The 11547-nt window shown below is 38.3% G+C and overlaps 1 protein-coding gene across 1 annotated transcript; it reads left to right on the forward strand.

Moving 5' to 3' along the window:
• Positions 1 to 1456: 1456 nt before the first annotated feature.
• LOC142504345 (uncharacterized) lies at positions 1457 to 4930 on the forward strand. Its single transcript, XM_075617223.1, has 6 exons — positions 1457 to 1613; positions 2147 to 2606; positions 2666 to 2841; positions 3360 to 3566; positions 3672 to 3945; positions 4501 to 4930. The coding sequence occupies exons 1-6, from the start codon at positions 1457 to 1459 to the stop codon at positions 4928 to 4930; spliced, it is 1704 nt and encodes a 567-aa protein (XP_075473338.1).
• Positions 4931 to 11547: the final 6617 nt, after the last annotated feature.

Consider the following 11547-nt stretch of genomic DNA (forward strand, 5'->3'; position numbering starts at 1 on the left):
GGACCATGTGGAGCTAAGACTGCAGTCGACCAAATGATAAAAGCTAGTCACTTTCAAGGATCAAACTTCACCCAAAAGGATATATGATTGAAAGCTTATGATTAAAATGATTTTTATGATATATGATTTATGATGATGATTAAAGCTATTTTTAAAATGATTTTAATTGTTTATTTATGTTCAAAGGATATTTTAAATAAAAATATGATTTTAATGCATTTGAATGTATATGTATTATTTGATATCCATGTTTAGAACGTACTGAGTCTTTAGACTCATTAGATTTGTATGATGCAGGATTTGATGATTTTATGGGAGACGGTGATGATTGAGTGGATCGAGTGCAGCAGTACACACCCGAGGGCCTTTATGTTTTCGCACTAGCTAGATAGATTAAGGATTTAAAGATTATGTTAATGAATTTTATTAGAGATATTTTTATGCTTAATTTTATTGTTAGTCGATCTTTTTAAAGGTCGATTTAGGAATTTTGGTTAGTCGATGATTTAGGATTTTATTTTATGCAATTGAGATTTAAATTGTTAAATTATTATGATTCATGATTATGTTAAATTACTTTATTTAGTAATTTAGAATTTACGATTTAAGATTAGAGGAAAAAAAAAATTTCGAGGTTGTTTAATGTTCCTTTTGAAATACTTTCCTCCATCAAAAACCATGAAGCTATGAGCGGACATAACCATCTTCTCTCAATTTGAGCAGGAGTCACTCTACGATGCTTGGGAGCGCTACAAGGACTTACTGCGGAGATGCCCACATCATGAGTTGCCTCTTGGGTTAGTTGTCCAAACTTTTTACTAAAATTTAATTTCGTCTAACTGTACCATGATAGATGCTGCGGCCTGTGGGAATCTGCTGAGGAGAACGGCCGAAGAAGGGTATGAGTTACTGGAGGAGATGGCTGCTAGCAGTTATCACCCTCAATCTGAAAGGAACAATCAGAGGAGGAGTGCAGGAGTTCACCAGGTAACTAAATTTTCTGCTGTCACTGCACAATTAAAAGCACTTAACAAGAAAATAGACAGCTTGAATTAAACGAGACAGTGATGCTCCTGCAAGAGATAATCTTTGATAAATGCGGAGGAGAACATTATGTTAAGTATTTTCAAGACAATGGTCCTTTCTATGTGCAAGAGGAGGAACCAGTAAATCAAGTGGGAATCAAAATCGTCCTAGGAATGATCCATATTCGAACACATACAATCCTAGATGGAGACAACATCCCAACTTCTCATGGGGTGGTCAAAACAGCCAGAATCGGCCACAGGGATGACAACAATATGGTATGCAACCGATGTGTAGACCTGAGCCTAGAGAGGAGAAGTCTAGTTTGGATAAAATGATGTCTAAATTTAGCTCATCCACCGAAACTAGACTACAGAACCAGGATGCACCGATAAATGGGTTAGAAAATCAGATATGATAGTTAGCTAAGATGATTGCTAGTAGATATCCGGGCACCTTGCCAAGCAACACTGAGACTAATCCGAAAGAGCAAGTGAAGGCCATAGCATTGAGGAATGGAAAAGTACTTGAACAAGAAGGGAAGGAAAAAAGAGAGCCAAGAGAGGGAGCGGCTGACACGTCCACATGTAAGTCTTCTAACTCTACACCCGCACTCACTACACAATCTAGATTTGTTATCCCTCCACCTTTTCCTACATCATTAAAAGGAGAAAATGGATGCGCAATTCGGTAAGCTCCTAGAAGTATTCAAGAAATTGCACATTAATATTCCCTTTGCTGATACTTTGATTCAAATGTCTAGCTATACTAAATTTATAAAAGACATATTAGCGAATAAGAGGAAGTTAGAAAATCACATGACTGTAAGATTAACTGAAAATTGCTCTGCATTGGTACAAAACAAGATCTCACTAAAACTAAAAGATCCATGGAGTTTTTCTATTCCTTGCGTGAATTGGTGATGTTGTTTTTAATAAAACTTTATGTGATCTTGGCGCGAGTGTAAATCTTATGCCTTTATCTGTATTCAAAAAACTTGGATTAGGATAGCCTAAGTCAACAAAGATATCCTTGCAACCAGCAGACATATCTGTCAAATATCCGCGAGGAGTCATAGAAAACATGTTGGTAAAGGTGGACAAATTTATATTCCCTGCAGATTTTGTGGTGCTAGACATAGAGAAAGATATGGAAATGCCCTTAATTCTGGAGAGACCCTTCATTGCAACTGGCAAGGCCCTGCTTGATGTGCAAGAAGGGAAGTTGAGATTAAGAGTGGAGGAGGAAGAAATTACTTTTGATGTTTTTAATGCTCTTAAGCACACACTGCGCACTGATAACTGTTTTAGAATCGATGCTTTGGATTCACTTGTGAGCAATTTTGTGCAGGACGTTGTGAAGGACCCATTGGAAGCCACCCTCACAACTGAATTAAAGGAGGGTGACTTGGACAAAGAAAAAGAGAAAATAGTGACATACTTTAATGCCAACCATCTATTAAGGAAGCCAATAAGGATGAGATTGGAGGATTTGGGAGATCAAAGAGACTTGACCCCTCCGAAATCAAGCATGGAGGAACCACCAATGCTTGAGCTCAAGCCACTTCCTCCGCACCTAAAGTACGTATACTTAGGTGAGAATAATAATCTACTTGTCATTATTTCGAATGCTTTGACAGATGCTATGGAGGGAAAATTGATGCGAGTTTTGAAAGAGCACAAATAGGCGTTTGCCCTGAAAGTGGCAGACATCACAGAATTAAGTCCATCAATCTGCATGCACAAAATCCCGATGGAAGAGAAGTATTCACCCCTCATGGAACCTCAGAGACGACTCAATCCAAAGATGTAAGAGGTAGTGAAGGATGAAATTATCAAGCTTCTCGATGCAGGTATTATCTATCCTATCTCCGATAGCGCATGGGTAAGTCCTGTTCAGTGTGTGCCTAAGAAATGTGGGATTACTGTAATCAATAATGAAAATAATGAACTTATTCCCACTAGGACTGTGACGGGGTGGAGAGTGTGTATTGATTATAGGAAGTTGAATGATGCCACCCCTAAGGACCACTTTCCCATCCTCTTTATTGGTCAGATGTTAGAAAAGCTAGCGGGACATGAGTTTTATTGTTTTCTAGATGGGTATTCGGGATACAACCAAATCACTATTGCACCTGAGGACCAAGAGAAAACCACTTTCACTTGTCCTTATGGCACATTTGCTTTCCGACGTATGCCTTTGGTCTTTGTAATGCCCCTGCTACTTTTCAGCGATATATGACTGCTATATTCCATGATATGATTGAAACTTTTCTTGAAATATTTATTGATGAATTTTCTATCTTTGGTGCAACGTTTGATGAGTGTTTGCAGAATCTGAACGCAGTGTTGAAAAGTGCGAGAAGACAAACCTAGTGCTAAATTGGGAGAAGTCCCATTTCATGGTACAGGAGGAGATTGTGTTAGGGCACAAGATTTCTAAACAAGGGATTGAGGTGGACAAAGCTAAAGTGGAAGTCATCAAAAACCTACCACCACCAACATCAGTGAAGGGACTTAGAATTTTCCTAGGACATGCCGGTTTTTAACGGCATTTCATTAGAGATTTTTCTAAAATTTCTAAGCCCCTATATTCCCTACTCATGAATGATGTGCCATTTGATTTCAATTCTAACTGTTTGCAAGCATACGAGAACCTAAAGGAGCGCTTGGTGATAACTCCTACGTTGGTGGCACCATATTGGGATATGCCCTTCGAGGTAATGTGGAATGCCAGTGATACGACGGTTGGTGCTGTTCTAGGCCAAAGGAGGAACATGGTATTTCACACTATATACTATTCGAGTAAGACTTTAGATGAATCACAATTAAACTATGCAACAACTGAAAAAGAATTGCTTGCAGTAGTATTTGCACTTGATAAATTCCATTCATACCTTGTTTTGTCAAACGCCATTGTGTTTACTGACCACTCCGCACTTAAATATTAGCTTGCTAAGAAAGAGGCTAAACCATGATTGCTTAGGTGGATCTTACTTCTCCAAGAGTTTGACCTCAAAATAAAATATAAAAAAAGTGTAGAGAACGTTGTAGCTGATCATCTTTCTAGGCTTGAGCATGTTAGCAAAAATTGTAAAAATGATGAGATAGATGGTTGGTTTCTAGATGAACAGCTGTTAGAGGTGAAAAAATGTCCATGGTTTTCGGATTTTGCTAATTTTCTTGTTACAGTCTCACCCCACCCAAATTTAACATTTCACCAAAGGAAGAAATTCTTTTCGGACGTGAAATATTATTTTTGGGAGGAACCTTTCTTTTTCAAAATCTGTGCAGATGCCATGATGAGGAGATGTGTAGTGGAGGAAGAGATGAGATCGATTCTTAGCCACTGTCATGACCGCGAGGTAGGTGGTAATTTTGGACCCACATGAACGACATCCAAGGTACTCGAATGTGGCTTTTATTAGCCAATTCTATTTAAAGATGTACGTTCATTTGTCCTCTCTTGTGATAGATGCCAGGGCACATGTAACATTTCTAATCGCCATGAGAAGCTTTTAAATAATATTATCGAGTACGAAGTCTTTGATGTTTGGGGGATATATTTCATGGGACCGTTTCAAACTTCTTTCACGAAAAAATACATTTTGGTTGCGGTTGAATATGTTTCCAAATGGGTGGAGGCGGAATCATATGCCACGAATGATGCTCCAGTGGTGCTAAAATTTTTAAAGAAAAACATTTTCAATAGATTTGGAACACCACGAGCAATCATTAGTGATGGGAGCACTCATTTTTGTAATAAACGTTTTGAAAAACTTTTGGGCAAATATGTGGTCACTCATAAAATCCTCACTCCCTATCACCTCCAAACAAGTGGCCAAGTGGAGGTGTCGAATCACGAGATAAAGAGGATTCTGGAGAAGGTTGTGGGGATAAATTGAAAGGAGTGGTGGTTGAAGTTAGATGACGCGCTTTGGGCGTATATGACTGTTTTTAAAACACCTATAGGCACGACACCGTATAGGCTAATTTTTGGAAAAGTGTGTCGTTTACCGATTGAGTTAGAACATAGAGTTTATTGGGCAACAAAAACACCGAATCTTGATTTTGCTCTTGCAGGTGAACACAGGTTGCTGCAGCTGGACCAATTGGAAGAATTAAGGGGTCAAGCCTATGACCTAGCCTTGACCTACAAGGAGCGTACAAATCAAGCACACGACAAACGCATTACACCTAGGGAATTCAAAGAAGGCAAAGCGGTGCTCCTGTACAACTCCAAGTCGCGCTTTTTTCCTGTGAAGCTCAAGTCAAGGTGGATTGGCCCCTGCATGATTACCAAGGTGTTCCCCTCAGGAGCCATGAATTTGAGAGATGGGAGGAACGAGCCGTTCACAGTCAATGCTCAACGATTGAAGCATTATTTGGGTGGCACAGTGGAGCAACAAATTGGAGTCGCTCGATTCCAAAACAACCCGAACTGAAAGGAACCTATAGTCTAGCTCTCGACTATAAATTGAAAAATAATTTCTTTCCCTTCCTAATCATTTTACTTTTTCTTTCTTTCTTTTATTTAGTTGAGTTTTTAATCTAGATGTTGGTGTTTTTATTGTTTGTAAAAATAAAAATAAAAAAATAATTTTTCGGCGAAAATATTTTTTGTTCGAGACTGAGCGGTAGGATTCTACCATTCGAGGGTGAAAACCTCTACTAACATAGAATTTACAGAACAGTTCGCGCTTGGGCTGTAATATCTTACCGCCCGGGTGCGATTGATAGTAAATAGTAGCCGCCCCTTTCCCTTTCTCATTTGCGCGAACCCTATTCCCCCACACCCAAAAATTTCTTCTGAAACTCACACCTTTGTTCGTTTTTTCAGCAGGCATCACTTCATTCTGGCTTCAATCAACGTGGTTCTTGCCCCTCGGAAGGAATTAAGAGGCCTCATCTCTCTCCGATCACCTTATACAACACCTTTTATCATGGCACCCAAGAAATTGAAAGGTAATCACGACTCTTCCTCATCTTCTTCAATTGATAGGACTCGATTTGTGAATGAGGCGGCTAGGGCACGGTACAATAATGCTAAAATTCATAGAAACCCGATAGCCGAGAGGGGATTTTGTATGCAATTTGAGGATAGTCATCTTGGGCCTATTACGAGTTTGAGTAGGCGGGATGGGAAAAGTTAGGAAATCAACCCACTGTCGCTGTTATATCTGTTGTGCGAGAATTTTATGAAAATGCAGCGGAGCAGACGGATGGCAAGGCTTTTGTTAGAGGTAGTGTTGTGCCATTTGATTCTGTCACAATTAATTCACTATTAGAAACGACCGAGGTTGACGACTCTCAATTCGAGGCATTGGTCCCAAACCCCGATTATACTATGATACTCGAGACACTGTGCCATCCAGGCGTGACTTGGAAACTGTTGGAAGGGCCGCCAAGTTTTTTTGATGAGAAATATTTGAAAGCCAAAATTGCCCTGTGGTATCTATTTGTGGCCAGAAGGATGACGCTGGTCTCGCATAAGAGTGAAGTGCAAAAGGAGCGGGCAGTGCTACTGTTTGCTTTGTCCGAGGATTACGACATCAATGTGGGAAAGCTCATCAATTCGCAAATCATGGCGAGTGTTCATAACAGCCACATCGTTCTGTTCTTTCCCACCATCATATCGGAGTTGTGTGCGAGGGCGGGGGTTGTGTTGCATGATGATGAGGAGTGGCTGCAGCCGATGAAGGCTATTTGTGTGGAGAACCTACAGAGGAAGAGTGCTAAGCGACAAATTGACTTCCCCATTCACGAGGGAGGTGAAGGTGGATCGAGCATTGCTGCCCCACGCCGTCTACAGCCACAACCTCGGAGGCGGTCTCAGAACGATAAGATGGATGAGTTGCTCGCCTTCATGGCACATCAGGACCAAGTCAATGCGAAATTTAATGATCACTTTGCCTACGTTGAGTTCATGATGCGCACCATGCTCATCCAAGGGGGCGATGACCCAGTGGCCATACCACCACCTCCGCCATTCATTTTCCCATTCCACTTTCATTATGACTATCAACAGCAGGGGATGCACATGGGATACCACCATCGGAACACGACGAGGACGAGCATTGATCAAGGGAGTTCATTGTTTCCCCTTATTTTCATTTTTATTTTATGCTGCATTTGTGTAGTTTGTTATCATCATTGTTGCATTCTGTCATTTACATTGCATTTGTTTTTTTTTTTGGTTTTGCATTTGTGTTTCGTTTATGTGTTTTAGTCTTTTGTGCAATGGGGACATTGCACACACTTAGTGTGAGGGGGTCGGTCATTTGTGTAAGGCATGCGTTGTTAATTGATGGTGAAGCAAGTGTGTTGGTAGCCGATGATGATTTGGGCTTGATGACTTACATGTTTCTAAGTATTGTCACTCGTTATTAATACCACTTCAGCATGAACTGTGAATTTTTATATGAACATATAGCGGGTTTTGGTAGTTGTGTGAATGATAGTCTACTTTAAAAATTTGTGGGGAAAACTGGAGAGACATGAGATGCGACTAGAACTTGAATGAATGTCTGTTGAAAGGAGTGACTGACTAGTAGCATGAACTCGAGTAGAAAAACTTAGTAAACCTGGAATAACCTTCTTCCCAATCATGCATAGAACTTGAAAATTTGTCCCTAGACCAAATAAATGAACATGCGTTATATTCAGAGCCTAGGAAGTACGCATGAGAAAATTATGCACTTATTCAAAAAAATAAAATAAAATAAAAATTTGAAAAATAAAAGGGGATGTAAGGTGTGGAGGAGCCAAAAATGGATGAAATCCTATCCCTAGGCTGAAACGATGGAGATGTACGTCGTTGAGGAATGTCAGATGAAGATTCTGACAAGTGCATAATGAAAATGATCGGTGTACTCCCAATATTTTTGGACCACTTGAGCAAATGTTGACATTACCCCCTAAATATCGTTGTGAAACCATGAAATTCTACTACGTTGTGTTTACTGGTAGGTCACGAATAGAAACAGAACTCAGAAGAGTGAAAACTTGAGTTGAAATGTTGATTTGGTGACACACATTATTTGTGAGTAAAACTATTTGAAACACAAACTAGTAGAATCCACAACACACACACAAACACATTTTCGATTCAAAATAAAATGTTATGTGGTGCTGGAAAAGGGGTGTTAATGTATGTTGTGACGTGACTTATGAGGTGTGTTTCAAAAACCCACAGAGGCATGAGATACCAATTTGCTGTTCCGCCATCGAGTTTGCTGTTTGGTACTTTTATTTTATGTCTTACTATGACCTATTTTGCTTGAGGGCAAGCGAAATGTCAGTATAAAGAGGTTGATGTGTGTCATTTTTACGTATTTTATTGCATTAGTTTCGTGTGTAATTGCATTGTGTTTGCATGCATTTCATATACATTTTGTTCATTTTAGAATTAGCATATGCATATGATCGTGTCTAACTTGTACGTGATGAATTAGCAAGTGAAATGACCGGAGAACTGAAATCGGGACAGAAATCTGCAAGCCACAAGAAACTGGAGAGCACTTGGGCGGTAGAATACCTCTCGGGCGCGAGATGTGCCTTTCAAAGACTGAATTACAGAAGACTCGACACTCGGGCGGTAGAATCTTATTGATCAAGCACGAGTGCCACACCTTAGAAGCAGAATTACAGAAGAGTCGGCGCTCGGGCAGTAAAATCTTACCGCCCGAGATGTACTCAATTTGGAAAATATATTGAAGATGATTTCTTGCCTTTCGAGGGAGGTTTCCAAGTGGTGGCTGCAAAAGGAACCCTAGGGACGAAAAATTGAAACACTTTTCAGCAGCCACAAAGTTGGGAAGAGAGAAAAGGCTTGGTGAAAGCTTGGAGTTGAAGATTTCAAGATTTCCGGGCAATGCTCTTCACGTTTTCGTCACGTCTAGTGTTTCTAATTAAATTGTTCTTGTTTAAATATTGTTTTGCTTAGTTTGATCATGAATTCAAGTAGCTAATTTTCATTATTTGTTGGGATTTAAGGGGATCCTACCCCGAAAACGAGTTTAATTAATTCGCCTATCGACTTTTGATTTATTCTTTATTGTGCTATTATTTTCAGTGCGTTGTTGAAGTGTAGCTAACTTTAATAACGATTTCATATTGCGAGTGAGTTCGAGAGAATAACCATGATAGGAATAAGTAGCATAATCCGTGGATTTACAATTTACAAATATGAAATTGGATACACGTCGATAGTCATAGTTCAGTGGGTCGAAAGCTAAGAGATTTCGTAGAACGACATGCAATTCACCTTTGATAAATAATTAAAGAGATTTAATTACTTCACTGCGCTGAATTAGTTTGGTATAGCTCGAGAGGGCGTATTCAATTGGATAGGAAATCCCATCCAAAGCATAGATTATTGTCAAAATAATTAAGTAAATTAGCGAGTGATAGGTGAACCGAGATTCCCAACAAATTCATTTCTCATTGAATCTTAAATCAATCATTTTAACTGATTTATTTCATCATTTAATTTGTGAATCATTTTCGTTGAGCTTTATTTAATTATCGTAGTAGTAAACAATCATCCAATTATTGTTGCTAAAGGTTTAATAGCTGAGAATAACAATTGCGAAATACAGTCTCTAGAGGAACGATATTCGTGCTCTCGTACACTATATTATTACTTGACATCATGCACTTGCGATTATTTCAAGCTTGAATATTATTAATATTTACTAAGAATTTTACAGTGAAAGTTTTGCTCGATCAAGTTTTTGGCGCCGTTGCCGGGGACTGTTAATTCACAATTTTATTTTAAGTTATTTACTTTAGCATTCTTTATTTTTTTATTTGATTTGACACCTTCAATTTCTTTGCTTATATCTCTTTTGGTGCATGCCAAGATCTCTAGAGTCTGAACTAGAGATATTCGATCCCGATATTGAAAGAAACCTACGCAGATGAAGACAACAACAGAGGCTTAGAGACATGATGAACAAGAACGAACGTCAGGAAGAGCATCATGAAGATCTAAGAGTCGAAGAGCCAATGTGCATACCCATGCTGGAGTATGCACAACCTTCACTTTATGGAGCACGTCCAAGCATAGTGCGACCAACCATCAGGGCGAGCCAATTTGAGATCAAACCAGCCATTATTCAAATGATTCAGAACATGGTCCAGTTTGGGGAAATTGCGCTAGATGACCCAAACACTCCTATCGCCTACTTCTTAGAAATTTGCGATACTATTAAATTTAATGGAGTTTCTGATGATGTTGTTAGATTGCGTTTATTTCCTTTTTCTTTGCGTTTATTTCATTTTTATTTGCAGTAGAGTTTTAGAACACTATCCAATTTTTTTAAAAAAATATCTACTATAATAATAACAACAAATTGAAAGCTTTGAGGTTGTACAAATTTGATCCCTCGTTGTCTTCTCTTCCAATCCAATCTCGAAAAATTTCCTCTTCATTATTCGAGATGCAATGAGTTTGTCGTGGACTTGAAATTGGTGCTTTGTAGAGATGGTTTTTCTGTTAAAAAAAAACACCTTTGAGGGAGAACGATGATGGAACTGATGAAGTTGAAGACAACCCGCAAATGGTGCTAGAACGCGATGGAGTCGAAGAAGGAGAAGAAACTAACGGTTGGGTAAAATTTGTAGATTTTGTATTGTTTTGAATAAATTAAGTTTTAAGTATATTTTGTTTAAATTCAATTTAAATTATGGGTAAATTAGGAAAAAATGCTCAATTCAAGTTTCAACTAGGATTTACTCCCTTGGATAAAAATTTAGTTTGAACTCCCCCATTTGACAAAGTAAATAAAAAATATCCTTGATGTTATAACTGGACCATAAATAGTATTAGAGACGAGGTAAAATTATTTCAAACATACAATGTTATTATTACTGTGTAATTAAATGTTTGAGGAATAGATTTTCTAAAAAATCATGTATCATAACATAGGTTAGAGATTAAATATTTACATGATTTATTCCTATAGTTTGGAATATTTACTAGAAGAGCTAGCCGAAGTTAGACATCAGGTGAAAAGAGGAAATATCAGAGTCCTATGGTAACCTTATGGTTCAAAGTAATATGTTATTAGAAATAATTCCAGATTCCTCTTAACTCTCCCGAGATCTTAGAAAGATCCAAAAGAAGGTGCACAAATATGACAATCAGCTATATTATGTACCACACAAAATCGAGGAAATTCTTGAAAACAATAAAAAATTCTTAGAACATTAAAGGATATTAAAACAAGAATCCAAACTCTAGAACAACAACCAAGTTCTAGTAAAAGGATCTCGGCATAATCTTTTGATACTGAACCTTTATTACACCAAAGAAGGAAGGCGAAGATAATGCCAAAACCTTAACCGACGAAGAAAAAATGATCAATCTGATTAAAAATGTCTCAGAAAATAAATTAAGCTGATGACAACTATATAAAATTGCCTGAAAGATCTTCAAAATCTTGCAGAGTCTTTTGTGAATCTCAAGGTCGTAGATCTGAAGACGAATACAATAAAGGCAAACCTTGCTCGATAACTT

This window comes from Primulina tabacum, chromosome 9 (genome assembly GCF_025594145.1).
Source record: "Primulina tabacum isolate GXHZ01 chromosome 9, ASM2559414v2, whole genome shotgun sequence".
Taxonomy (NCBI): Eukaryota; Viridiplantae; Streptophyta; class Magnoliopsida; order Lamiales; family Gesneriaceae; genus Primulina; species Primulina tabacum.

Bases quoted from the DNA above. Each gene is read 5' to 3' on its own strand.
- LOC142504345 (XM_075617223.1), top strand. From the start codon at position 1,457: ATGATTGCTAGTAGATATCCGGGCACCTTGCCAAGCAACACTGAGACT. The intron at 1,614-2,146 runs GTAAGTCTTCTA...TATTCCCTGCAG, and splicing joins AGCGGCTGACACGTCCACAT to ATTTTGTGGTGCTAGACATA. The intron at 2,607-2,665 runs GTACGTATACTT...ATGCTTTGACAG, and splicing joins CCACTTCCTCCGCACCTAAA to ATGCTATGGAGGGAAAATTG.